The sequence below is a fragment of the Delphinapterus leucas genome, chromosome 10 (genome assembly GCF_059928025.1).
Source record: "Delphinapterus leucas isolate spDelLeu-1000000601 "Yukka" chromosome 10, BTC_Dleu_Yukka2, whole genome shotgun sequence".
Lineage (NCBI taxonomy): Eukaryota > Metazoa > Chordata > Mammalia > Artiodactyla > Monodontidae > Delphinapterus > Delphinapterus leucas.
Window position 1 is genome coordinate 102,562,678 of NC_143138.1, and position 27,239 is coordinate 102,589,916.

General features: G+C 61.9%; 1 protein-coding gene across 10 annotated transcripts in view; it reads left to right on the forward strand.

Moving 5' to 3' along the window:
• IQSEC1 (IQ motif and Sec7 domain ArfGEF 1) overlaps positions 1 to 26,556 on the forward strand; it is a 330,441-nt gene extending 303,885 nt beyond the window's left edge. For 6 of the 10 annotated variants that reach the window (XM_022562625.2, XM_089919796.1, XM_022562622.2 and 3 more), the window contains 11 exons: positions 2,781 to 2,942; positions 4,669 to 4,791; positions 6,232 to 6,398; positions 10,372 to 10,511; positions 10,927 to 10,956; positions 11,943 to 12,068; positions 12,891 to 12,990; positions 15,224 to 15,385; positions 16,251 to 16,427; positions 21,824 to 21,873; positions 22,991 to 25,213. In XM_022562625.2, coding sequence (XP_022418333.2) covers positions 2,781 to 2,942; positions 4,669 to 4,791; positions 6,232 to 6,398; positions 10,372 to 10,511; positions 10,927 to 10,956; positions 11,943 to 12,068; positions 12,891 to 12,990; positions 15,224 to 15,385; positions 16,251 to 16,427; positions 21,824 to 21,873; positions 22,991 to 23,530 — 1,777 coding nt within the window. In that variant the 3' untranslated portion in view covers positions 23,531 to 25,213. Of the gene's footprint in view, positions 1 to 2,780; positions 2,943 to 4,668; positions 4,792 to 6,231; positions 6,399 to 10,371; positions 10,512 to 10,926; positions 10,957 to 11,942; positions 12,069 to 12,890; positions 12,991 to 15,223; positions 15,386 to 16,250; positions 16,428 to 21,823; positions 21,874 to 22,990 lie in introns of all 10 variants that reach the window. The other 4 variants (XR_016394773.1, XM_089919798.1, XM_089919797.1 and 1 more) reach the window with 4 other exon arrangements.
• Positions 26,557 to 27,239: the final 683 nt, after the last annotated feature.

The following is a 27,239-nucleotide window of genomic DNA, read 5'->3' on the forward strand; positions in this document are numbered from 1 at the left end:
TGGGCAGGGCTGTGGGTGAGCAGCAGACCGAGTGTGTGACTTACCCACGCAGGACATCTGGGCTGCTCCGGTCAGCACAGAGCCCTGTGAGGGGCCAGTGGACCCAGGACCCCTGCCCAGCAGGGCCCACGGAGTACACGTGGGGCAGCTGGGGGCCAGCAAGATCCTGCGGGCCAGGGACTCACATCAGTGCTGGCTCTCCACGGTCAGGGAGATCACTCCCCTTGCCGGCCGCGCGCATCCCGAGCCTGGAGCCCCCGCCCGAACCCCTGCCTGTACCTCCGGCCGCAGCACCTTTCCTCTCAGTTTGCTGGGAGCCCCTGGTCTCTGGTCGTGGCCTGGTCAGTCCACATTCCTCTCCTGCAGCATCTTGTGAAGGGTGCCAGGTGGATGCGGCTCCTGCCCCGTTGGCCTCGGGCTGAGAGCTGGAGCCCTCGGGCTCACACGCGGGTTCACTAGCATATATTGTGATCGCTGCCCCCAGACGGTGTCCTGAGCCCGCCACTCCTCCCCCACTCCTGCACCAGTGCTGGGGTGCCTGCGAGGGTCTCCTACCTGGGCTCCCGTAGAACAGCCAGAGGCGGCTTCTTAAACGGGCACCCAGGTCCCTCCACTGCCCTGTTCAGAGCATGCCAGGCTTCCCATCCCACTCAGAGGAGAGCCAGATGCCCCTGCGGCCTGTCCACCCCGCTGCCCCGCCCCCAGGGCCCTACTCTGAGCCCTGGAGCAGCCTCATGGCCTCGAGCCTACAAAACCCACTCCCACCTCAGGGCCTTTGCATTCGCCATTGCCTCCACCAAAAAGCTCCTTGAGCGCTCTTGTCACTGTGTCACCTGCTCAGAGAAGGCCTCTGCCTCCCCTGCCAGAACCCCTCCCACCCTCGCTCGGCCACTTTGCCCTTCAGACTGGGCGGTGGCAGCTGTCGTGCTGGGCGTTCGAGGCCAGCCATGCTCGCCGCTGTCATCCAGAGTGCCGCCCGGCACAGAGTCGGCATGCGGCACTTAGGCCGTGGGGAGTCCTCATCCTACGGCCCCTGCGCAGCCTGCCCCTCCCACAAGGCTGTGGGCCCTGAGGGTGGGCCTGGCAGCTGTGAGGCTGCATGCCATTGGCCTGTGAACACAGGCAGGAGCAGCTGGGGCGGAGAGGGGAGCAGCCACCCCAGGGCGGCAGGACGAGGCTGGGCTGGACCAGGCATGGTGTCAGGGCCTCGGTGGGCCAGGCTGGCCCGGGTGGGTGACAAGGGCGCCCGAGAGGGGGCTCTCCAGTCACTTTCACATGGGAGCCAGGCCGGGGGCTGCCACGCTGTCTTCTCAAGAGAAGCCGGAAATCCAAGCTCCCGGTTTCTAAACATTGGCGACCAACTGGAATTCTGTTAACGTCGTGTGGGCCGAAGAAAACACATCTGTGGGCTACTGTGGAAGTGGGGGGCGGTCAGGTATGGGCTGGGGTCCTGCGGGGGCCGCTGTGGAGCTGGCGGTGAGGAAGCGCGACCCGCCCCACCCCCAACCCCACCCCCGGTGCTGTATCAGCACCAGTAGCCCAGTGCCTGGAGAGCCTGGGGCTGGGGCGGTTCTTGGGTGGAGACCCCAGGGTTGCCGGGAGGGACGGGGATGTGGGGGGAACGGGGCCACTCGGTGACCACTTCTGTGCCAGGACCCAGGCGGCCGGCAGTCGCTCCCTGCCCAGCTCTTGGGCGCAAGGTTGGGGTGTGTGGCCACCTGGGATAAAAATAGCAGGGTCATCTTGAGGCTGGAGGTCGGCCTGCGTGTGGAAATACGGCATCTGCGGGACCCGCTGTCAGCGCACGTCTGGTGGTGGCAGGTGGATCCTGGCCCTCACCTCCATGCCCCCAGGGGTCAGCAGGACACTGACTTCTACCACTGGGGCAAGGCGTGGGGTGCCGGGTATACCCAAGGGCTCCGCAGCTCCGGGTTCGTCAGAGGAGGACACCGCCCTCCGAGGGTCACAGGTGCAGAGGGAGGGGTCAGTGGCGCCTCCCCCTGCCCTGTCTCTTTCGACCACTGCCTCCCTGTGAGGTCAGCTGAGCCGGTACCAGGCCCCGAGGCCGACGGGAAGAAGGGACCTGCTGGCTCACTGCTCAGCCCCTGAGGGCGCCCCGGCCCCCGGGCTCCTGGTCTGGGTGGATGCTCAGCCCCGTGGGGCCGGCACAGCCCCGCCTCAGGCCTCTGACTGCAGGTGGGGCCGGCACTGCGCCTCCATGTCCTCTGCCGTCCGTTGAGGTTTATCCTAAACCTTCCCGGTGCTCACCTACTGCGTGCAGCGTTCCGGGCGTTGCTCACCTACTGCGTGCAGCGTTCCAGGCGCCCGACTGTGTTAACACACAAGTCTCACGACACGGGCACTCGAGTCCCCAGCAAGGTCACATGGCTGTCGGGCAGCACAGGTGACAAGCGCCAACCCCAGGGAGTCGTGTGGGGACTGAGTTGGTGTGCAGGGTCCTCAGACGGTGACGGCACGGAGCACGTGCCACAGGCGGCCAGCGTGTGCTGGGCGGGGCCCTCCAGCCTGCCTGGAAGCTCGGCACAGAGGGGACCACGGAGCGGGGAGGGGTGGGGCCCTTCTGTGCCCCCCCCCAGCCCCCGGCACCCTCCGTGTTCCTGCGCTGGCCCAGCCCTCCTGCAGGGCCCAAGCCATCCCGGTTCCCCTGCGTTGTGGGCTGAGGGTGGGGCAGGACAGGGTGCCGTGGAGGAGGAGGGAATGAGGGCTGGGGGAGCTGGAGGGGTGGGAGCGCCCGGCTGAGCCCATCTCTTGTCCCCCAGGAAGCCCGAGAAGGGCGTCCAGTACCTCATCGAGCGCGGCTTCGTGCCTGACACGCCGGTGGGGGTGGCCCACTTCCTGCTGCAGCGCAAGGGCCTGAGCCGGCAGATGATCGGGGAGTTCCTGGGCAACCGGCAGAAGCAGTTCAACCGCGACGTGCTCGAGTGAGTGGCGCTGCGGGTGCCCCGCTCCCCTTTGTCTTTCTGACTCCCAGACACAGGGAGATGCCCTGCCAACCTCCCGCAGGGGCAGCAGGAGGGGAACCGGGGGGCTCAGCCCCCCTCCTCCTCCCTCTCCTGGCGGGAGATGGGGTGAGCGTCCCACCAGGCTGGCGGCCATAGACTCTCAGCTACTTGGAACCCTGCAGAAGAACAGGTTTCCAGCCCCCTGGGAACTGCTGACAGCTTTGAGAAGTTCTGCCCACACGTACCCTGCACCCCCGGTCCTCCTCCAGACTGTCCCAAGTAGAAAGCCACCACACCTGGGTCCTGTGGTCACTGGGCAGGTGCTACGTGCGGGCTGTGTCCTCACGTCGTCCGCGGGGGTGTCAGGGGTCCATAACCCCTTCCGCAGACAAGGAGCCAGGGCCAGCAGGAGGCCGGCTTGGAACAGGTGCCCTGCTCCCCTTTGTCGGGACCTGGGGGTGCAGCTCCAGGCCTGCCGTGGGCACATTGCCGACCCAGACACTGCACGCGGATGGGTGACCCAGCCGGTGGGCCAGGAACGGGATCAGAGCAGGGTAAAGACTGACCCTCAGCAAAAACGGCAGGGTGGCCTGGCCACACACACCTGCCGCCTCCGGGCGCCCCTGGGAGGAGTGGGGCGTGGGCTGCGGCCTCTCTGTTTCACAGGTGAGCAGACCCAGGCTCGGGGAGGGGCGGGGGGTCTGGCCTGGGTGCCCCCCCATACAGACACACCCACGTGCACACACATATATGTACACTAGTGTTCTCTCAGTCACACAGACACACACACCGGAGAGGCAGCGAGCCGCTGGCGGTGCCTGGCCTGTGGCTGGCTGTGGCATCTGTCCCGCCTGGGCTGCTCTCTCCCAGCCCTGCCATTCTGTTCTGGCCCCGCCCTCATAGTGTGGCTGGTGCCCCTCCCCCTTCGAAATCCGGGAGGAACCGCCCGAGGAGAGCATGCTAGCTGCTCCGTGAATGGGGCCCAAGACCATGTGGTCTGGCCCCCTCCCCTGCAGCCACCCGTGCTCTCCCCCCACACCCCCTCCGAGCTGCTCGTGAGTCCGTAGGAAATCCGCACATTGTTCTCCTCGGATCAGAAAATAGCAGCGGCCTCAGGAAGCAGCGAGACCCGCCCCCCCAGGCATCCCTACTCGGATGCTGGTCAACGAATTGTCCTGCGGGCCCCTGCCCTCACCCTGCCCCAACAGCCTTGAGTGCTCAGAGCGTCGCCCCAGGGGAGAGGGGCCCACGGCCGGGGTCTCTGCAGCCCCACCGGGGGTGGTCAGGCGAGGGTCCCTGTTGCAGACCCATCTACTGTTCGGGGTCATGGTCAGAGGCAGGAGCAGGCTGTGCTGGGGGCGGGGCTGTGATAAGAGGTACCTGTGACCTGCAGCCTCCCCAGCTCTGCCCTCCTTGTGGGATCGGCAGGTGAGGGCAGCACAGCGCCTCCAGAGGCCCCGCAGAAATGCCCGGGAAAGCGTTGACGTGAGGGGCAGGCCCAGGGCGCGGTGGCTGCAGGGCCAGTGGGTGCCCAGACCTCCATCTCCTCCTGTGGAGAAGGGAGCCCACTCCGGCCGCCCTCCCTCTCGGGCCTCCCTGCGCTGACCCCTTGTGCCCCCTCTGCCCTCCGCGGGCCGTGCTTGCCTCTGCACCCGGCGGGAAGGTGGGCAGGGGACACTGACGGGGCCTTCTCCTCTCGTTTCAGCTGTGTGGTGGACGAGATGGACTTCTCCGCCATGGAGCTGGACGAGGCTCTCCGGAAGTTCCAGGCGCACATCCGGGTCCAGGGGGAGGCCCAGAAGGTGGAGCGGCTGATCGAGGCCTTCAGGTGGGGGCGGGGCAGGTGTCAGGTAGAAAAAGCGTCCCCGCTCAAAGACCGAGGCTCAAGGGCAGACCCCCCCTTCAGGGTCAGGTGGCCATGAGCCATCAGGGGACGGGGGTGCGGGGGGCGGCAGCCCCTCCTCTAACACGTGCTGTGCGGCTCAGTGCTGGAGCCAGGGCCTCGAACGTCTTCGTGGTCCTCTCGTCCCCACTGGTTCGTGAGTCCATCTGTGTCATCACTCGTCTGCTCATTCACAGGGGCAGATGCTCCCTCAGTGACGCAGAGGGCGTGGTTCTGACACCTGCACCACTGTGTGACCTTGCTCTGGTTACTTAACCTCTCTGTGCCTCACGTACTTGCCAGTAGAGAAGGGTTGATGAACGCACCTACCCTGGAGGGGGTGGAAGGATTAAACCACTCAGGCCGTGTGGGTGCACTCTGCCCAGCGCCTGGCCCCCCAGAGAGCTTGCAGTCAAGGCAGGCTGTCCTTGCGCCACCTTCCATGCTGGGATGGTGTGCACACTGGCCGTGTAGGGAGTCCGTGCCCTGCGCTGGGTGTGGGAGACCCAGCCCTCTGGGCTCAGCAGGGGTGGTGGGTTCACAGAGGAGCAAGGTCGCAGGAGGAGGAACCCCGGGCCCTGGGAGGGGAGCGTTCAGACACTTCCATTCAGGAGGGCTTCCTGGAGGGGGCGGCACTTAACAGGGAAGACGAAATTGAAGCCCACATCGTCTAAGCGCCCATGGCTGCTGCCTGCGGGTTGTGGACCTTGGTCACGGTCACGGTGCCCCACCCAGTTCCTCTTCTCCATCCCTGCCCCACCCACCTACCCCTGCACAAGGTCGCCAGTGGAGGGAACTGTGGGGTGTGGGGTGTGGGGCGTATTCAAGGCAGTGAGGATGTGAGCAAATGACTCTGTGAGGCAGTTTGTAGCGAGGCTGTTAGTTCGGCTGCCGCAGCAAAGACGTCCGCCACAGCTGCCGTGGCTGAAACGCCCCGGAAGTGGGCCGCCCTCTGAGCTGGCGTGGAGGAGGCCTGGGCTCCTGTCATCTGAGGTCCCCGGGAGCAGATTCAACACCCATCACATTCACGTTCCAGGCAGGCAGAGAGCACGCAGGGCACCCCCTGCCTTTAAGGCACAGCCTCGAAGGTGCCCACATCGCATTGGCCAGAACTTAGCACGTGGCTGCGCGGGGGCCGAGGGACGTGGTCCTTGGCCCTGAGCAGCCACATGCCGGCCGAACTACGGGCGGGTGGGACTTAACTCACATGGTGGGGGGGTGGTGAGTGGACGGTCAGGGCCGGCTCTGCCAGACAGGCGACATTCCCGTGTACCAAAGACGGAGGCTCCGAGGTCAGTGACCAGCTTCAGCTGTTTAGGGCCGCTCATGGGTGAGGGGCGGACTGGCCTCCTGCCCTGGCTGAAGCACCACCCCGTCGTCCCCCAGCCAGCGGTACTGCATCTGCAACCCCGGGGTGGTGCGGCAGTTCCGGAACCCAGACACCATCTTCATCCTGGCTTTTGCCATCATTCTGCTCAACACCGACATGTACAGCCCCAATGTCAAGCCCGAGCGCAAGATGAAGTTAGAGGACTTCGTCAAGAACCTCCGAGGTGAGCTGCCCTGGCTGCGGCGGGACGCCCGCCCCCTCCCCGCCAGCACGCACCTGACAGAGGTGCGCGCAGCGCGGCCTCACGTGGGGAGGGGTGGGGCTCCTTCCCAAAGGAGCCCACGCAGTGCAAGTTCCCGTAGAGGGTGCTGAATGCTGTGGTGGGGGCACTCCGAGGGGGAGGCGGCGTGTTGTCTCAGAGGACTGCAGGGCTCCGCAGGCCCAGGGCGCCAGAGGGCAGAGGCCTGAGAGCGCAGCTGGGCTCAACGCCCGGGGCCGGGCCGCACACGGTGGATCCAGGCCTGGTTGCAGGGGCAGAGGGAGGATGGACCACAAGCTGGGTGCTGGGCGCCCCGGGGCCTCCGAGCACGGGGGGTGGGGACGGGATGGGGGCCGGGCAGGGGCTGGCACTGTCCTGCCCCCATCACTGCTGCCCACACAGCATCGCCCACCATACCCCTCCCTCAGTTGTTCTCTTGGAACAGACTTGTCTTTTTGGTTTTGTCTTCTTATGAAACGTATGTATTTTTAAAAGGAATTTTATGTCATCAGTGTAAGCGGGAAACCGGTAGCATTTGTCACACGTGGGCATCATTTACGAAAACGAGTGCCGTGAAAAGGCAAAACCACTGTGGGTTCCAGCCAAGCTGTTCCTGGCTGGGCCCAGGGCCCGAGGCTGCCCTCTCCTCCCTGGCAGGTGGGCCCATGTAGGGCAGGTGACCAGGGGCTGGGCAGCCAGACGGAGGCTTCCTCCTGTGTCGCCAGGCAGGAGAGGGATGGAAAAGGGAACGGCTGTCTCCATGTTTGCTGCTGGCAGGTCCCTCCTGTCCGTGGAGTGCCGGGCTGGGGGACTGTCCCTGTCCTTGGGAAACAGCTGTAAGGGACTGAAGTCCCTTTAGAAATGGCATCATAATTTTATAAAAGGGAAACAACTGATCTGAATCAAGTCCAACTTTTCGAGCTGTTTAAATTTCTCATTTTGTCCTTCATTTCTGTAAAACTGCTCCGTCGTCGCGTCCCCCAGAGCGGAGGGTCTGTGCTGGCGCTCCCTGGGGGTGGGCCCCACCCTGACAGGCGGTCCCGCAGGGAGCTGGGCTCAGGGCCCTCCCCGTGCGGCCCTCCGTAGGCCCCGGGGAGGGGCAGGTCTTAGCTGTGGTTCCTAGGAACCTCGTTGATAAGAGATCCAGTCGCCAGAACAGGTGAGGGAGCAGGGCGGTCAGTGGACACTGATGGTCCGGGGGGCTGCACCCCCTCCCCTCCTCTCTGCCACCTCAAGCCCCTCTCCTCGCTGGGCCTAGTCTGGTCTGGTCTCCACGGCGTCTCCATGGCCCTGGATGCAGGCGGTTGCTGTGTAGCTGCCGGGAAAGCTGGCCGTGAGCTGCGTGCTGTTGGCGACCCTGGGGAGCTTAAGGGACTCTGATTTTTTTCTCTGGTTTAGCAGCTCAGCCATGTAACTGGGGCCTCTCCTGTGTGAGAAATGAGACAGAAATGAGGCCCGTGGACAGAGGCTCGGGGGAAGACAGGGCTGCTGGGTCAAATACCTGCCGGTCGGCCGCCCTCATATCTGCGGCTTCATGGTTTGTGCGCATCTTGCATCCGCCATCCCGGCAGTCTGGGGGAGGGGGGGCTTTGTCGCCCCAGTTCCCAGGGCAGGGGCTGAGCACCCCAGAACCAGGAGAGGAAGCCACTGATTCTTTCTTGCGAGCCTGGGCTGTTGCCACCAATCACCTGTTTTCTTCAAGCCAGGGACTCTAGCGTTCTCTGCCCCATCTTCCTTGAGCTTCAGAAGGTTCAGAGAGGGAGGGGACTTGCCCAAGGTCACACAGCAAGTGTGTGTCAGAGGAGGCAGGACGCTGGCCTCCCAAAGCCAGGTCGGCACTCTGCGCTGAGCACACGTCCCAGCTTGTTCTTTTTAGAGAGTGCCCCCCTGCCCCAACATGCACCGGACACACATTTTCTCTGGAATCGCTCAGTGTGTCGGGCGGGTCCAGCAGCAGGGGGGGCCTCCGGGAGGTCAGGGATAGGCAGGGGAGGACCCTGGAAGCCAGGCAAGCGGTATTTTGCTTTTATTGCTATTTGCCTTCAGATTTTTTAAATGTATATTTTGAATGGGTCCTATCCTCACATAGTTCAAAAACCAGGAAGTAACATGACCCAGCAGTTGCCCTCCTTGGAATTTACCCAAATGAGCTGAAAACTTACGTCCACACAGAAACCTGCACACGGATGTTTATAGCAGCTTTATTCGTATTCAGCAAAACTAGGACGCAACCAAGCTGTCCTTCCGTAGATGAATGGGTAAACCTTGGTCCATACAGACAGTGGGATATTATTCAGCACTGGAAAGAAATGAGCTACCAAGTCATGAAAAGACACGGGGGAACCTTAAAGGAACATCGCTAAGTGAAAGCAACCTATCTGAAAGCCTGCACCCTGATTCCAGCTGCGCCACATTCTGCAGGAGGCGAAGCTGCGGAGGCGGTCAAGAGACCAGTGGTCGCCGGTGGTCGTGGGGGAGGGATGAAAAGGAGAAGCACAGAGGGGGTTTTAGGGCAGTGAAAATTCTGTACGGTATTATAATGGCAGACACATGGCCTCGTCCATATGTCCAGACCCATAGGATGGACAACACCAAGAGTGAACCCTCGTGTGAACCGTGGACTCTGGTGACTGGGTAGGTTCTTCAGTTGTAACGAAGGCAGCGTTCTGGTCGGGGTGCTGATTGTCGGGGAGCTGGGGGTATATGGGAGCTCTCTGTGCTTTCCCCTGAATTTTGCTATGACCTTAAAACTGCTCTGAAAAAATAGCCAATTAGAAAAAAGCCAGAAAGCATAAAAGGTGCACAGCAGGGCCCTTCCCATCCCTGGAGGTCATCGGCTTTGAGTCCCTGCTGTGCCAGACAGAGCTTCTCGTGGGAGCCGGTACAAATGTGCACGGCTGGTTTGACCCTCTTCCGCTCGGCGCCTCACTCTTTGGTTCAGTAAATCTAAGGGCTGTTGCCAAGGCTTGCCGTGGCCTTCCTCGTTCCTGCGGGTGTACAGTAATCCCTGTCGCAGGAGTCCTCGTATGCAGACCGCTTAGCCAGTCCCCTGTGAGTGTGCAAATGGGTTAGCTCCCGTTTTCTGCGATTTGGAAGCAGCGCTGCGTTGAGTGTCACGCCCCACAGGACAAATCCCCCAGATCCACTCAGTGGGCCCAAGGGTGTTTGAATTTCTGACTGGCAGGTGGTGCCGGACAGCCCACCAGAGGGCTTGAGCCGTCCCACTGCCTCACGTACCGCCAGCAGCCTGCACACTGGGGGGGGGGGGGGGGGGCTTCGCGTCTCTGGTGTGAGCGGGGCTGGGACTTCCTGACAGCACTTTTGGGGCCGTGCAGCAGAAAGGGCGCAAGCTTGTTGTCAGAGCGACCCGGCTTCAAGTCCCAGAACTGGGACAGCAGCCACTCAGACCCCCTGAGCTCTCGTGTCGGGGGTGTGAGGGTGGCCCCGTGAGCTGCCCTGGTCCCTGTAAAGTCACCATGCTCTTGGTGGCCTGTGTCACTGAGGAGAGGACTCGTAGCTCAGAGAGACCATGAGTCAGGCCGACAAGGGGCAAAGTGAGGATGCGGGCCGGGCAGCCCCATCCGCACAGCCTCCCTGCACCCCAGCCCCATCCCCAGGCCCCTGCCAGCCCGTCGGTGCAATGGGGACTGTGGTGCCTGCCCCACGGGGCGGCGGCCGGGATTGAGCGGGGCTGTGTGTGCTGAGCCCCCTGGGCGTGGCTGCAAGGTGGCACAGGCCCCTCCACACTCATCCGGGGGCAGTGCCAGCCTGGTCCCTGGTGCGGGGGCTCCGAGCACACGTGTGGTGGATGGGGCAGGGCCAGCTGCGGTGGGTCTGGAGGCCTTTGGTTCAGCTGGGGACTGGCAGGGGGACCGCTGTCCGGATTTGGTTTAGAAGCCGGTGCCTTGGGGTGAGCCCTGCCGCTGTCCCCTACCAGGCGTGGACGACGGGGAGGACATCCCCCGGGAGATGCTGATCGGGATCTACGAGCGGATCCGGAAGCGGGAGCTGGAGACCAACGAGGACCATGTGTCGCAGGTGCAGAAGGTGGAGAAGCTCATCGTGGGGAAGAAGCCGGTAGGTGGTCTCCGTCCCCATGGGGGGTGCCGCGTGAGGCCCGGGGTGCCCAAGACCCACCCGCCCCGCGACCCCAGGCTGCCCTGCTGGCTCGGCTTTGGCCAGTAGCCGCAGTGCCTTTGGAACCTGTTCCCTTCCAGGTGGGGTTGGTGGATTATGTCAGGTTTGGGGCTTTTTAAGGGAGTCACAACCCTTCTCTCTGGGTCCCCTTTGACGAGAATCTGAGGTTCTTAATAAACCAATGGCCAGGGCTGCGCAGTGGCTCCCTGGCGGCCTGGGCTCTCCGTCAGAGCCCACTGGGGGCGCCCTGGGAGGCGCTGTGGGTGGGGTGTCACCCCGGAGTCTCTGTCAGGGCCCAGATGTGTATTTGGAACATTAACATCTCTTCTTGTTTGTTCATTGCTTCCCCCTGTAGATTGGATCCCTGCACCACGGGCTCGGCTGTGTGAGTTCCCCTCGGCTTCCGCCTTCCGTGATCCCCACTCCCCCGCAGCTCGTGGCTCCCAGACCCACAGTTCTGGCTGCATGAGTTAATTTCCAGAGCCATAAGAAATTTGATTTTCAGTTATCTCCACTTCAGATCTCTGAGAGCACGCGGGAGGGTTGTGCTGTCAGGCCCAGAGCAGGTGGTCCCCTCCCGTCTTGTCTGGGCCCGGTTGAGCTCAGAGATCCCACTTGTCCCTCGGCCCCGAGACCCTGTACCTGAACAGGTGACCTTGGTGTGCCGTTGAGGCCTCCCCCTCCCCACCCAGCCCACGCTGTGCCTCTCGGGTCCCTTTCGCCGCCAGGGCTGGCAGTATTGTGCCTGCTGGCCGTCATGTGGTCTGCTCCTTACCCCACCCTGGCAGCCGGGTCAGCTGCCCCTGCAGAAGGCCTGAGACCCCCGGCACGCCCGTGACCTGCCCTCGCCCACCTCCCCAGCCCTGCGTCCTGCCCTCCTTTCTCACACTCTGCTACGGACAGCGCTGCCCCCTGAGGGCACCAGGCTGGGCCCGCGTCCCCTCCCTCTCATCTGTGGGTCGCTGAGCTCGGGCCTGGAGAGCAGCCCCACGTAGGGCCATGTGTGCCCACGGCCGCGTGTGCAGAGGGCAGGGAGCAGCCCCTCGAGGTGGTGACTGCCGGCTCGGGACCCTGCAGGGCTCCTCCAGACCCAGCTGTCGGGGCTGAGAGCCTTCAGGAAGGAGGGCCTGGGGGCGGGGAAGCCCGGGCTCTGCAGCCTCCTATGTGTGTGGCTCGGGGCGCACATGACAGGTGCTTTGGGGGCTCAGAAGATACGCGTGGTTCATGGCGGGGGCTCCACGAGCTCAGTGCTGAGAGGAGTCGGAAGGCGGTCTCCCTGGAGCAGGGGCCTCCGGAGGCCCGAGGGAGGGCAGGGTAGGGGAGTCCCTCGTCCCCACGGGTGCGTGGAGCTGACGCCGCCCCTCCACACAGGTGCTCTCGCTGCCGCACCGGCGCCTGGTCTGCTACTGCCGGCTCTTCGAGGTTCCAGACCCAAATAAGCCCCAGAAGCTTGGGCTGCACCAGCGAGAAATCTTCCTGTTCAATGACCTCCTGGTGGTACGTGGTCCCCACGGGTGAGGGGCTGGGTGTGCAGACCCCAGAACGGCTTGGGAGAGTGGCCCCGGCTGCGCCCAGTGTCGGCTGCCCGGGCTCCCACCTCAGGCAGGCTCATCCAGGAAGGGAGAGTCAGCCTCCGCAGGTCCGGGCCTAATCCTGTCCCCTCGGCCGCCGGGGGAATCCTCTTCCCGAGACTGAGCAGAGGTCTCGCTGCTGCCCAAACCCGTCCCTGGGGCCAGGCGGGGGCGGTGCTGTCTCGCTGGCCTGAGTCTCAGCCCCAGGACTAATGGGCTGAACGTGGCAGAGGTGGGCTCCCCAAAGGGAAGTTGAGCTCTTGCCCCAAAACAGGTCGCACAGATGTAGATGTTCCCGCAGGGAGCAGGGGGCCTGCCCTTTGGAGCTCTTGCCTCCTGCAGGCCCCCTTCTTGCCCAAGACCCTATTCCCTTTCCCCACCTGATTGAGGACCAGCTGCTCTTCTCGGGTTCCTGAGGCTGGAATCTAGATGTGTGGGTTCAAGTCCTTTCAGAGTTCCTGACCTTGAGCAGATCGTTTCAGACCTCTGGCCTCAGTGTCCTTCTCTGTAGAACTCATCTCTCAGAGGGTTTCACGGTGCCTTTGGGCCGTGCATGGGGATGTCGGGCGTGAGTGTCCGTCCCTGTATCGGCCCTCCCCCGCCCCGCGGGCCTCCTGACCTTGGAACCGCAGGAGGGTCCTCACACAGGAGAACTCGAACTGAGGGCCCACTTAGAGTCCTGAGCGCCCAGGGCTGCTCCCGGCCGCTCGGGCCCAGTGGCTCAGCCTCTGTCTCTGGCTGCCCCCAGGTCACCAAGATCTTCCAGAAGAAGAAGAACTCTGTGACGTACAGCTTCCGACAGTCCTTCTCCCTGTGCGGCATGCAGGTCCTACTCTTCGAGAGCCAGTGTGAGTGAGTCCCTGGGCCCGTCCGCACATGGTCTGCACCCCGTGGCAGGAGGCGGCCTCACTTGGTCCATCCGTGTAGCGAGGAAGCTCTCCTCCGCCGTCCCCTCTTCTTCCTCCTGGCTCCATCAGGGACGACCCCAGGGCGGCCTCTCCGGGGTTCTAATTCCCACTTTCCTAACAGAGGGCAGGTTGCTGGCTGGGGGTAACCAGGGAGAATTCAGTATCGTATGTAGGACTTACCGGGTTTACTTTTACCGTTACTTCTTGCAGGTGATAAGATTTTTAAGTTTAGTGCAGAGCGATAAAATGTTGATAGGAAAACATCGAGTGAAAGGCACAGGTGATATACAGATATGGCCAAACAATCAGGTGAGGGTCGTGCCGGAGAGACTGCAGGCAGAGGTCACGAGCAGAGCCCTGGTCCATCCGCTCAGGTTTCAGCGCCATGTGTTCTGGCTGTTGGACCTCTCCGGCCTGGTTCCCTTGGTCCATCGATGGGGTGATGGTAGTGCCTGCCTCAGGATGAGATGAGGCCTTTCACATAAAGGCCAGGACAACCCGTGGCCCAGGGGCGGTGCTTGTTCAGGCCTTTGGGTGTGAGTGGGTCCTGGGCCTGGGGATCCTGGAGGGGAGCTGGCCGCCCCTGCAACCCCGCTGACGGGTCCTTTCGGGCTTGTTCCTTCCCGCCACCCACACCCTTCCCTTTTCCTCTCTCCCTCTCTGTCCCCTCCCTGTCGGAGGACCTCGAACTGCAGGCTGAGCCAGTGCTCCTGGGGTGGGGTGGGGTGGGGGACGTCCTGCTGCCCCCCATGTTCCGGAGGAGCCAAGGGAAGGGCCGCCACAATGGAGCATCGGGGCGTGTCCAGCAGCAAGGTCCTGCGGTCCTGTCCCATCCGCCTTGCCTCTGCAGGTTGAAACGTGCCAGGGACCCGTGGCTGGGCCATCCCAGAACACAGTGCCTGAGGGCTTCTCTGTGCTAAACGGGACTGGACCTGCCAGCTCCTCCTCTTTTCTCACATGCCTATGAGGAGCTCAGGATGCAGACCCCGCCATCACTTCACCCCAGGCCGGAAGGGCGGGCTTGCCTTGATTTCTCCCAGGCAGCACCAGGGAGGCTGGTGCCATGCGCACTGTCCTGACCGGCAGGCCCCTCTTGGAAGGGGTACGGTGGTAGTGACCACTCAGCAGCGGCCCGGGCAGACTGAGTCCTTAGGCAGAGGCCGCGCCCAGACCGCTTTCAGGTTCCCGGGGCTCAGCCCTCAGCCCTGGAGGCAGTGCTAGTGAGAGCCGACCCCGACCTTCTGTAGGACATGCCTCGCACCCGGGGTCTCAAGCTGGCAGCCCCTGGTCGGTCGCAGCTCAGTTATGTTATATTTGAACTTTATTTTAAATTCGTTGAGCTCATACTAACATCTCCCCATAAGGCTCAGGTATCCGTGGCTCGTCTTGTAAAGCTAGGTTTGGGTGGATGGCGGGCAGTAGCAGGCTGCACACCCTCCACAGAGTCAGCAGCCACAGTCTTTCCCTGCCCGCTTCCTGCATTGAGGAAACCCACACAGGCCTCGAGGCGTTTGAGGTCCCCTCCCTGACCCAGGTCTGAACCGTGGTAGGATTGGTGTTTGGGCCAAGAGCCTTCATACACTCAGTGGTGGATGCGCGATTCCCACTGAGGAGAGAGGCTGCCGGCATGCCAAAGCCCCAGAGACCCCGAGAGCACGGAGGAGGCACCGGGCAGGTCTGAGCAGAAGGCTCTGTTGGGTGTGGGGTGCCCACAGTGTACCCCAAGGGAGCTGGTGGCCTGGAGACCAGTCGGGAGAGGAGAGAAGTGTCCGAAGTGACTGGATAAGACTGTCCCCCAGCGGGGACACCACCTCCCCCTCCTCCCAGGCTTGGCGCCTGGCCGAGTGACCAAGGATCCTGACCTAAAGAGTCCAGGCTCCACGCCCTTCCGGTGGGGAAGAACGAGGGCCCTGGCTTTGCCTCAGATCAGTCGGATCTGCCCTCGACTTGAACACGGAGCAAACACAGACCCAGGTCAGGAGGCAGAGACTGCCTGGTGGTCCCTCCGGGCTGCACCGTGAAGCCTCTCCTCCCTGGAGGGATGCGTCCTCTGGGAGCCTGGCCTCAGCGTGCTCCCACACCCCGGCTGCATGGAGACCCGCTGGTCCTTTGCCAGCCAGAAAGGAGGTGGCAGGGCCCGCCCTGAGGCCCGCGCTCTCCTCCCCTTCTGCAGACTACCCCAACGGCATCCGGCTCACATCCGCCGTCCCCGGAGCAGACATCAAAGTGCTAATAAACTTTAACGCTCCCAATCCTCAAGACCGGAAGAAATTCACTGATGACCTGCGGGAGTCCATCGCGGAGGTGCAGGAGATGGAAAAGCACAGGATAGAGAGTAAGTCACGGGTGCCTGGCGGGGGCCTGCAGGGTGCAGGCGTGGCCTCCCATCTGGGGGCCAAGACAGTGGTGAGAGGCCAGGCTGCAGTGACTCTGTAAGCCCAGAGGTGAGACGCCCTCGGCCTCTTCTGGCCTTCCCACGGCCACGTGACCAGGCAGCCCACCTGCCCAGGTCACGGGAGGCGGCACAGAGGAAGGAGGGGTGGGCAGGGGTCTCTGGGTGGGAGCCGGGCTTCCAAGGCCCAGGCCTGTCCTGCCCGGGGAATTACATTGTGTGCCCTGAGGGGGGGGGGGCCTCTCGGAGCCATGGTCACCCCGTGTCCAGAGCCCTGGACCTGAGCCCTTTGCACTTGACCGTGGTTGGTATTTGTGTCTTCTGCACCCGACCACCCGGAGGGGTCAGGGCTAGGGCCATCCCCTGGTTTTCATTAAAGCCGATGATATCCCCGCTTCTCCTGGCTCTAAGCCTCATTCCTGGAGGTACATGGGTGCCCCCACCCCTGGCCTCCATCCACAGCCAGGCCGCGTTAACTCCTCTCCAGACGTGGGCAAATCCACCTCCTAGGAAAGTGACTGACCTTCCTGCAGACCTCGGGCACTCTGGCCTCTCCAGCCTCCTTTCCGGGGTCTCCTTTCAGCCCCTTTGGTCACAGGTGCCGTCGCTCCTGCCCTTTCCCAGACGACCTTGCCCCTCACTTGCCCCCTGGAAGGAGGTGGCAGCTCAGCCCGGTGCCACCCTAAGCAGAGGGCCCCCCGAGTCGTCTGCGTTGCCCTCCGGGGGGGGCCCAGCCCCTTGCCCTCTCCAAGCCACCCTTGGCTGGGGGCCATCCTCCCCTCACTGGGCCCCTCGGGCTCTGTTCCAGCGGAGCTCGAGAAGCAGAAGGGCGTCGTGCGGCCCAGCATGTCCCAGTGCTCCAGCCTCAAAAAGGAGCCGGGCGGCGGGACACTGAGTCGGGCCTGCCTGGATGACAGCTACGCCAGCGGCGAGGGCCTCAAGCGCAGTGCCCTTAGCAGCTCCCTGCGCGACCTCTCAGAAGCGGGTAAGAGCCGGGCCCAGGGCCGCCCCCTACCCAGCGCACGCGGGACTCGGCCGCCCGTGGCCGGCGGGGCTTGCGTCGGCCGGAAGGGGCTGTGTTGGAGGCTCGGACAGTGGAGGGGCTCGGACGGAGCTCACTTGGGTGGCCGTCCCCAAACCACAGCAGCATGTGACCACGCGGAGAGGGTGTCCCCCAAAGCCAAAGGAAACGGGGCCGAATGGTCACAGGCAGGACAGCCGGGAGGTTATCCCTGGTCTCCCTTGCTTATTTACCTTATTCTCTTATTTGTTTTCTGAGGTTCGCTCTCACGCAGAGTGCGTCGGGCCCCGCTGGCGGGTGTGTCCCCCGCACTCTGCTGCCCCGTCCCCGTGCTTCATGCTGATGAATGAGATGGAATGAAGCCCTTGCTGCTGTGTCTGGGACCCCGTCTCCCACTGTCCCAGGTCTTGCTTTCCCCACAGAGGTCTCCCTTCCTGGGAAACCCGGGCCTCTGTCCAGCCCAGAGACGCGGCCACACCTGGCCCTGGGACGTCAGGGGAAAGCCCTGGCGGAAACGTGATTCTCGTTGTTGTTTCTTTGTTTCTGTGTGTGTCTGATTCGCTGCCAGCCTCTTAGTGTGCGTGCAAGCAAGCAGCACCCCTCGAGCCGCCCAGGTTTCCTGGGGCGGGGGCCGTGCGTGGAGCATCAGTGAGCAGGGAGCTTCTGCTGGTGGCCCTGCCTGACCTCGGCTGGGGGGGTGGGGAGGGGAGCGCTGCTGCAGCCTGCTTTGCCTGCCAGCGCTGTCAGTCGGAGGAGCCAGGAGCCACGGGGTGAGGGGATGCACGCCGGCGGCTCTTCAGCCCCCCACTAGGCGTATCTAGCCAGGCAGCTTCTCCCATGAGGAAGCTCAGGGGCTGCGGCGGAGCGGAGGGAGCCGGACACGGGGGCACGTGGCTGTGCCAGGACCCCAGGCTCCCACCCCAAGGCCCCAGCTGTCCCAGCCGCAGGAGCCTGACGTAACCGCGGCTCTGCTGGCGAAGACCCTCTCAGGCTGAGACCGGCCTCCTCCTCTCCAGGGCCCAGCAGACCCCTCCCCACCAGGGCCTCGCCCACGCCCCCGGCCTCAGGCATCACCGCTTGACCAGCTCTGGGCCCCGTAGAGAAGCTGCTGATGACCCCATCCCTCCCTTCAGCTTATTCATTTCCCAGAATGTTTTTCTTTTCTTTTTTTTTTTTTTGAGTTGGATTTTTTTCTTTGTTTCTGTCTTGTCATTTTTTTTTTCCATAGTGAAAATCCGAATTGCATGGCCAGCGTGAGAGTCAAGCAGGGCTTCTCAACCCCGGCTCTGCTGACATCTTGTGCCAGACCATTCCTGGCTGTGGGGACTGCTCTGTGCAGGACGCTTAGTAGCATCCCTGGCCTCTGCCCACTAGATGCCAGTAACACCCCCCAGTCATGACAACCAGTAATGTCCCCCCAAATTGCCAGGTGCTCTCTGGGGGAGAAATACCACCCCTGGTTGGCAGAATTGCTGTGGTTGAGAACCACTGGTTTTCCCCGTGGCTTGTTACACCCAGCTAATCGTAACCAGACTGCTCGGGGCCTCTGCAGGCGGGGGGCCCAGGGCCTGTGTTTGAGTTTGTGCAGTGGGGCAGGTTCTGGCCTCTCTGGGTCCTGCCCAGCCCCCTCGGGTAGCAGTGGCCTCAGCCGTCCACTGTCTGCTTAGGGGCCAGACAGAGCTGCATGCCCGGGCGCATGGCCATGTGAAGGGCGGAGCCCCGAGGTCTGGCTGATTTCTGTTTATCGTTACCGTTGCCATTTTTGTTTGGGGATTCTGAGCCGAGAAGGACTCCAGGCAGCGAGTCCTCTCAGGTCCTAAACCACCGTGAAGAGAATCCCCGGGAAAGTGCCCCCTGCACCAAAGGCGGTAAGGTGGGTGTTTGAGCCCTGATGACCGCCAAAGCCCCAGGCTGGGACAGCCCCCCTGCGACCTCCAGAGGAAGACGGGCCAATGCCAGCTGCCTGCCGGAACATGCCGGAGACGTGCCCCAATGTGCTGGACTGGGTCGGGGCAAAGCTCTCCCGCACCCGCCGTGCCCCGACCGAGATGGGCTTGTCGGGAAGAGGTGAGGCTCAGGGCCAGCCGCTCCCTTCGGGACAGTGACGCCCAGCAGCCGGCTTGTCATCGCTCCCAGAGCAGCTGCCCCAGACCTGCGACCACACATCCATCCAGGAGACAGCACCCGGGGATGTGCCCTCGGCCCGGCACGAGCCTCTGGGATCTGGGAGGCAGTCGTGGTTTGACGGCCCAGGAAGAGAGGGGCGGCAGACTTTCCTAGAGGCGGTGGGGGGGGGGGTGTGCCTGGCCCCCAGCCCGGCCCCCCTGCTGAGCTGCGAGGCCTCGCCCCCTGTCTCCACGTGGTCTTCCTTCAGCTGGGCCCTCTGCTCGCCTCAGTGGCACCAGAGCCCTGCCAGCCTGAGATCAAGGACCCACAAGGACCTCTGACACAGGTGCGACTACTGAGCCTTAGCTCCTGCCGCAGATCAGCCAGTCACAGTGGACACTGTCCACGGACCCCGAGGCCCCCAGCCCCTCACCCGCCGAGCTGCCCAACACCAGTCCCCACGGACAGGACATCTCCCGGACCCGCGGGGTCTGCTGTCGTTACCCGGGGCACAACTGGAAGACTGCCACCTCCTGCACCTGTTAGGGAAGAGCTGGCGGCTCCTGGCGGCCAGTTTCCAAAGCAGCCCCTGCTGTCCCACGATGGGCGCTCCACACGTGTAGCAGCCAGTGGGCCAGCGGCTGCCTCTCCTGGGGTGGGGGCCACGCTCGGGGTGGCCTCCCAAGCAGAGCCCATCAGAGGGCCGCGCAGCACGCCGATTCCGGGGTCTTTGGCTCCGGGCCCTGGTCGAGTTACACCTCTGGGCCTGGGTTCCCCAGATGCAGGCGGGACTAGCGCTGCCCTCCAGAATCTGTGAGAGTCAATACCCGCAGAGCGTTGGGGGTGGGGCCTGGCCTGCGTGCTGGCTGTTGTCACCCTCAGTGTTGCTAGGGCCATGGTGCGAGGCCTCGGGCAGAGCCCTGTCTGCCTGCTGTCCCAACGCTGAGAAGCCAGGAATGCTGGGAAGAGCCGCACTGGGCGCCCCGTCTGGATGTGGCTCCCAAGCTGTCCGTGGCCGGGCTGGCAGGGCCTGCTCTGGCCCTTGAGAGGCGCCAGCTGAGGCAGGGCTCACCTGAGGCCTGTGCAGGAGCCGGAGATGGCTGGGGGGGACCCCCAAACAGGGCAGGCAAGGAAGGAGTGGTGGGGATACGTGAGTGGGAGCAGCTGGCCCGGCTCCTCCTCCGCCAGTAGGTGGTATGCAGGTGTGCAAACACCCACACGTGCGTCTGCTGTGGGCAGGTGTCCACGGGCGTGCCTGGGACTGGAGTGCAGAGGACTCCTGCGGGGACATCCCGTATCTCCTGCTGAGTTGAGAAGTTGAAAAGGTGAAGTCTGAGAAACTCAGAATCACTCCAAGACATCCAAGTTAGAGCTCTCCTGAGTCTTGGCCCACGGCGGGCAGGAGGGGGGCCTGTTCAGCTCCAGCGGGGGCAGCATATGAAGCCACAGCCCCCAGCCCCGGGCCTGGCCCAGTCCTGTCGGGAGAAGCAGGCCGGCTGGAGCGCGCTGCTAGCCCGGCGGGGCCTCTGTCTTCCCTCTCTGTTCCTGGTCCTTAGTCAGAGGAGTGTCCCCAGCCTTATAGGGGCTAGAGTGCAGATTGAGACACCCCAAGGACAGCAGAGGTCTGAGCATAGCCATCCCAGGGAGCGGGGGCCATGCCTAGTGGACAGATGTGGAAACTGAGGCAAAGAGTGGACGGCGTGCCAGGTAGGGTCACGCCTCCAGCTGCAGAGCCCCCCTTCTGGAGGCTGGACTCTAATTCTGTTGCATGTCCCCGGGCCACCGTGTTGGGACCGAAGGCAGGAAGGAAAGGTCACCCCTCTTCTCATACCGGCGGAAAGAGGAGGAAGGGAAGGGTCATTTTCAGCTGGGAACGAGGGCCAGTTCCCGCCTGGTGGTCCGTGGTCTTCAGCAGCCTCATCCACTGTGTGGCGCAGTTCCGAGTGGGCTCTGAGACCAGGGTCCAGCGCGGCCTTCAGTGGACCCCAGGCTCCCAGCTGGAACTCAGGTTTGGGGGTCAGCAGGCAAGGCAAAGTCACCGGAGCTCCCCTGAGCCTGCCGTTGTGAGCCCAGGCCCAAGGGCCTGTCCTAGGCACGCGCAGCTGCCACCATGAGGCCGGAAGGATCCAGACACACCCTCTCCACCCAGCGCGGGTCCGGGATGTGGGCCACAGGGTGGCACGAGGCAGCAGCTTCCATCTTCCAGGCTCCTGGGTCCAGCCCGGGTCCAGCTCAGAAGGCAGCGTGGCCAAGATTTCCCGCCTCAGGTGGACGGGCAGACACGGTGTGAACCTGCTCACTGTGAGGACTGAGCCGGTCAGTCCATCGGCCAGAGCTTCCGTCTCCTCCTGGTGTGGACAGCGGGACACCCGTCCTGCACTGTGGGGCTTGGCCAGGCCTGCACAGGTGGAAACTGGAAGAACGTCTTGGAGCCTCTTCTCTGCCTCAGCCTTGGTGTCCTGCAGAAATGCCTGGAGAAGTCGTCCGGGGGACCTGCGGGGGCCAGGGCAGGCGCTGGACGTCCAGAACCAAGAGGAAGACTCAGTCTCCTCTGGCACAGCCAACACAGGTTGCATGCCTGCTACGTGCCATGTGCGGGGGACACAGAGGCGTTGGCAGTGAGGGCTTACGACTGGAGAACGCGTGTGGCATCCCAGTGGGCCGTGACCACAGAGGACTCCAGGCCCTGGGCTGGGAGGAAGTCCCAGCATCCCTGTCCCTGGCCAGACACTGCACAAACCAAACATGGCCCCAGGGTGCGGCCCCTCTGCTCCACCAGGAGAAGGAGGATGTGGAGTTTAGTCTCCTAACTCAGGCCCACCAGCAGCCGGGGAGGCAGACGTGTGTGCGTGCGTGTGCGTGCGTATGTCCATACATACGTATGTGAAATCCACCGAAGGTCAGGCCGGGCAGGACCACGCTTAGCTCGTCTTAGCTGTGGGAGGAGCTGCCCTTGCCCGTCCCCGCGGGCAGGCGGCTGAGGCTGCCTGGACCTCGGGGTCAGCCGGGCCTGTGTGCCCACCCCAGCCCCCCAGAGGCCCCTCCCCCCAGGCTCCTGGTCCCGGAGAGGGGGTTAAAGTTGGGCTGGTTGAAAAAGTTTTTGTTTTTTTTGTTTTTTTTTTTTTTTTTGCTTTTTAAGAACCCCATTGTCTTGTTAACTCATTACTGCCCTGCCACCGGCTCCCCCGGGCCATCCGGCGGCAGCGCCCCGCCCCGTGTCGCGTCTAACCTGTGGTATTGCATGTTCTGGGCAGGGAAGCGAGGGCGTCGCAGCAGTGCGGGATCGCTAGAGAGCAATGTGGAAGTAAGTCGGAAGCCCCCGTCCAGCTGGCTGTCGTGTGTCGCCTCCTGGTGTCTTTTTGTTTTGCTCCTCCTCCTCCCCTTCTGCACAGAGGCTCAGACCCCCCGCCTGCCTCGTCCGCGCATGCCGCCCGCCTGGCGTTCCCATGCCCCTCACCGCTTGTTTGCGCTGCAACGGAGGGGGTGGGTCTGGATGTTGTGGTTTAGTGTCCGCCTAACCCATCCCCGCGGTCCCGAGCATGGTTAACACCCCGGCTTCCCACTCATCCTGGGCCGGAGGCGGCGGCCGCCGGGCACCCTCCCCCGCCCCCTCGCTGTCGGGTTCTGCCACCTCGGGACTTCCATGCTCCGCCATCCCCATCGCTTCCTTCCTGGAGGTTCGATTGCTGTGTGTCTGCAGTCAGGGCACCACGGAATTGCTCAGTTAGCTCGGGGGAGGAGAGCCATGAGAGCGAGAGGAATTCAGTGTGGATTTCATGAGATTTCATTCATCCTCCAGCCATCTCGATATCCCTGTTCACATCTAACCTCAGCTTGCAGACCTTTCTGTTTCCTTCCTTTCCCGTGTTTGGTTTGCAGTAGGTAGCCGCAGTGAAATGCCTGGGCGGTGCCCAGCCCCTCCTGTCCCCCTCACCACCTCCCCAGAAACCTCGGGACCGGCACAGGCAGAGCACACGCTCTCGGACATTGAGAGGACCCAGGAGAGCTTAGGGCAGGAGGTGGCAGGACTGGCCCTTCCCCTGCACGCAGCTAGCCCGCCCCGCCCTACCCAGCACACACCCGCAGACACACGGTTCTGATCTCAAAGCTCCGGCCGCCTCCGGCAACAGGGTGCTCATCAGGCCAAGAGCAGAGGTCAACTTTGACCCGCAGCGGCTGCGTCCCCCCCCCCCAACCTTTCTCCCCGAAGGCCCCCTCCTGGCCCCCCCAGCCGACCTGCACGGCAGTGTCTGGAGGTGGCGCCTGAGTCCAGACTCACACGGCCCGGCCTCTGCGGCTAGCGAGTTGAACTAAGGCTTAGCAGTCAGTGGGCGAACTTTTTTTTGACATTTCTTAAGAATCATTCTGATGTAAGTGCTCTAAGCTCTTTTAATTTTGGTTTCTATGAATTTCCTTTTTAGGGGTCCATCATTAGCAGTCCTCACATGCGCCGGAGAGCTACATCAACACGAGACTGTCCATCTCGCCCACACCAGGCCATGCCCAACTCCTCCTCCCTCCTGGGCTCCTTATTTGGGAGTAAGAGAGGGAAGCCCCCTCCCCAGGCCCACTTGCCCCCAGCCCCTCCCCAGCCGCCCCCCCACCCGCCTCATCCCTCGCCCGGCCACCCCCAGGGGCCCACAGAAGGCCCCTTGCAGGCACCAGTGCACGGGCATCACGGCCAGTACTGCCCCCTCCAGCAGAACCCGCCCCCCTACCATCACCACCACCACTACCACCCGCCCCAGCACATCCAGCACGCACACCAGTACCACCACGGCCCCCATGGGGGGCAGCCCGCCTACGGGGCCCACGCGCACAGCCACCCGCCGCTGCCCTCGGCCCACGTCGGCCACCCGGGCCACGTGGGCCATGCCGTGCACCACCACGGGCAGCCCCCTGCCCCGCCACCCCTCCCCAGCAGCAAGGCCAAACCCAGCGGCATCAGCACAATTGTGTAGACAGCCTGGGCGGGGGCCCCAGGCCCCTCAGAACAAGTGCACACCACACAGGCGCGCCCAGGGGTGGCAGCCCCAGACCAGACCCAGGGCACTTTCTGTTTCCACCTCCCCGTCTGCTCCCGGCCCGGATGGAGCCCCCCAAGCCCCGGGGCTTGTGTCACAGGGAACAACCCCCCCCCCCACCCCGTCCCCAGTTTCATTTAGCGGTGGCGCCCCGGGCTCCATCCGCCTCAGCCCGGGAGGTGGGCCTCGGCCACCATCAGCCCTGAAACAGTGCCGCCGGCCAAGCAGCTGTTGAGCTCCCCGCCCTGACCCCCCTGCAGCCCTCAGCTCTCTGCTCCCTCACTATACACGCAGATGAGAGCCCAGCCTAGGAAAAGAAGAGACGACACAAAAACCAGAGACAGAACCAAACAAAAAACCCAAAACTTGCTGCATTATTGCTCTTTTATTGACAATGGGCAAAAATTAAGTAGACCTGATATGGTTGATGAAAATACGTAAGTAAACTTTATATAATATAAATATATAAATATATAAATATATATATATATATACTGTATAGGTAGTATTTGTGTGTGAAAGGCAAACGTTTCAGTCCACGAAATTAGCAATATAGACTTTACAAGGAGCTCCACTTACCTGATAGGAAGACAGTACCTTAGACAAACGTGTGAGAGGGTAGACCAAAAACTTAAATGCTAGGGACAAAATTCATATTCTTCCGTATTTTCATAAAAAGAAGAGAAGCCCCCCTAGGACTGGCGGAAATCTTTACACGATCATTACTAACTGTGCCAAGTAACATAGCATCTAACTGTTTTAAAAGTCCGATATTGCTTTGTATAAATCCTTATTTTATTAACAGAAGCCTAACATAAGTAATCAGTATTATAACTGCTCTGTTATTTCAGGTAAGCAAATAGATAAAATGCAGTAAACTCTACAGTAGCAACTCGAGACAGCTAGTTAAGAACTGGTTGCCTTGGACTATTGGTTACAGATTCTTAGACACTTTAATGGCTGCAATAACTGTGAATTTCCATGATCCATGTTTCTTCTGTATGCATTTGATTTAATGCGCACTCATTCAGAGCCCTCTGCGGGGGGCCCCATACACGGCCGAGGTATTCATCTCCAACATGAAAACGACCAACTCATCCTGTGTCCCCAGCACCATAGCTCCCTCATCCTGTTTCCAACCGCAGCAGGCAGACGCCCCGGAACCCGAAGGCTTCTCTTAGCGTTTAGCAACCCAGGGCGGTGTGTGTGTTTCCCGTTTTGTTTTCTGAGTGGTGGCCGTGATCATCGTGATTCCATGTGGCCGTGTGCTAGCACGACCCCCGTGTCATCGCCGTGGCCCATCTGACCCCAGCCGACGAGTGCCCGGCCCCGCCAGTGCGGCCCCGCCACCTCCTCACGGTCAGGCGGCTGCCGGGGCATCACATGACTCTCCGCTGTGCTCTTGTCGCTTCCATGTTGTGGCGACACCATCCGCTCCCCCGGGGCCGGCGCCGCGTGCGCCTGGTTCTGTGCCTGAGTCACCCACGGGCCGTACTTTGTAGTTTCAGCCCTTCGAGCCACTGCAGCAGCCGGTGCTGTGCCCCTAAGCCGTGGACCCGAGGATCGCCCCCGGCACCTGCCGGGCAGGGAGCTCTTCCAGAAAGGGCGAAGCTGGCGCGGGACTCCGCGGGCGCGGGGCTCTGGACAGGCGGCAGCGGGACGACGGAGGGGGGCCCACCCTGGCGGCGGCCGGGGCTCTGCCCGCCCACCGCCCCCTTTGTCGCATCATCCAGGTCACCAAACCAGCAAATCTGCAAACCGAGCACTTTGTTAATCTCCATAGAGAGCAAGTACAGCAATCTAGAGTTTAGCTTTTTTGGTTTTTTTTTTTTTTCCTTTTTTGAAAGAAGTGTGACTTTAACCTGCCCGCCTTTATCTTCCCGCCCGTGTCATCCTTCTCTCTCATCTGCTCAGAAAGAGAGAAACGAAAAGCACGGGCGTGTCTGATTTGGTCCAGGCCGGGCTGGTGGGAGGCTCCCCGGTTCCGCGGACCCCGAAACTCCTTGGTTTCCCTCCAGAGTCCCGCTCCCGAGGCGTTCTCTGTCTTGTGGTTTAAAGGGCGTTGTGATGACAAGGAACAATCGAATTGTACTGCATGTCCTCTGGCGTCAGGCACGAGGCCACACTTTGTGTTCTGTGTATTTGCAAACTCTCTCAGTGTTACTGTTGACAAATAGTTGAAGTAAAGTGATAACATATTAAGTATGTCGGCTTTTCTTCACCCTCTGTACCAATCGTAGGATCTAACTGTAAACTCCAGGTTGTTCCAGAAAAGATGCAGGCAGGCTGATTGACACCAGGTCGCCCTTCCCGAAGGGCAGTCACTGATGGAAACAGAGCCAAGCTGGGTAGAGCCGGTGGGAAGGGTGCCCTCTCTCTGCAGGCCACTCGGGACCCCCACCTCCAGACTGTCACCGGGCTGGGTCCCTAAAGTGGGGGGAGTCTTTCCCTGTGTTCCCAACTTTCTGCTGGATTGGCTTCTGGTCAGTGAGGTTTCATCAGTCTTTGTGTTTTGTTTCCAAACTTGTCATGGAATAAGTGTTCCCAAAAGATACACTGTTCCCTGGAGGAGCCTGGAGCCAGGCTGCCCTGAACTCGTTTGGGAAGCAGATGCTCCTGGAAAGCTTGTGGCCCCATGTAGCTTTCTTGAGACTGCGCTCTCGGGATCCCAGCCCGTCCCAGGGTTGCAGCTGTGGGCACCTGTGGTTCACGCCCTGGCACAGGAGGTGGGAGGCTGAGCATCACCGGGATGTGTGTCATCCTTTCTCGCTGTCAAGATACACGTGGGGCATTTTGCTCAAGTCACAAATTATTTCAGCAGGTGACCCTTAGAGAAAGCAGTTGGTACCATCACAGACATCTTTTCTGGGACAACAATTAAATCATGTTTGTTTTTTCTTTTTAAGTTTATGAATGGATTGCACAACAATGTAAAAATAAAGTTCATCCTAATATGGTGTGCACATCTTGCTTAAAAACATCCTCAGTCATCCTGTGTAGAGCGATTTTTCCATCTCGCACTGCATGCGGCAGAAACCTCTTGGTTTTCTTTAAGATGAGCTGAAAAGACAGCAGATGTTAAACATGACCCTAGGTGTTGACTCAGCACCGTACGAAGCTATGTCGCTACAGGTAAGCATGCATCTTACAGTCCGTTGTAAAATACCATCACCCTTCCTGCCTGAAAAACGAGTCCTTCTGTAAGTATTTTCAATACAACAACAGTAATCCAGGAAGCGGGTTGCAGAATGAATCGGCGTGAGGTGAGGGTGGTGAACGGGCACAGCGAGCGGGGGTGGGGGGGCGTCACCGTGTGACCCGCCTGCGGTCATGCCAAGGTCGTGTGTGGGACCATCTCCTCTGGGGCACTGTCATTCACCTCGAGTCGTTTCACACACTTAGAACCAGGTCTTGAATGCAGGCTCTTCAGACCTCAAGGGCCACCTCGCTCGCAGGAAGCCCGGCACCCACGATGTAACTTTGGGGAGGAAAGAAGTGCTTTTGTTTTCCTATGCGTTCTGTGTGTAAGTAGTAACAGACTCTACTGATGTAAAACCATAGCTGTGATCATTTGGAGAAATCAAATAAATGCTTCAAAACCCTCGAGTTCTTACTTTTTCTGGGAAGTCCCGCAGTTTCCCTGTTG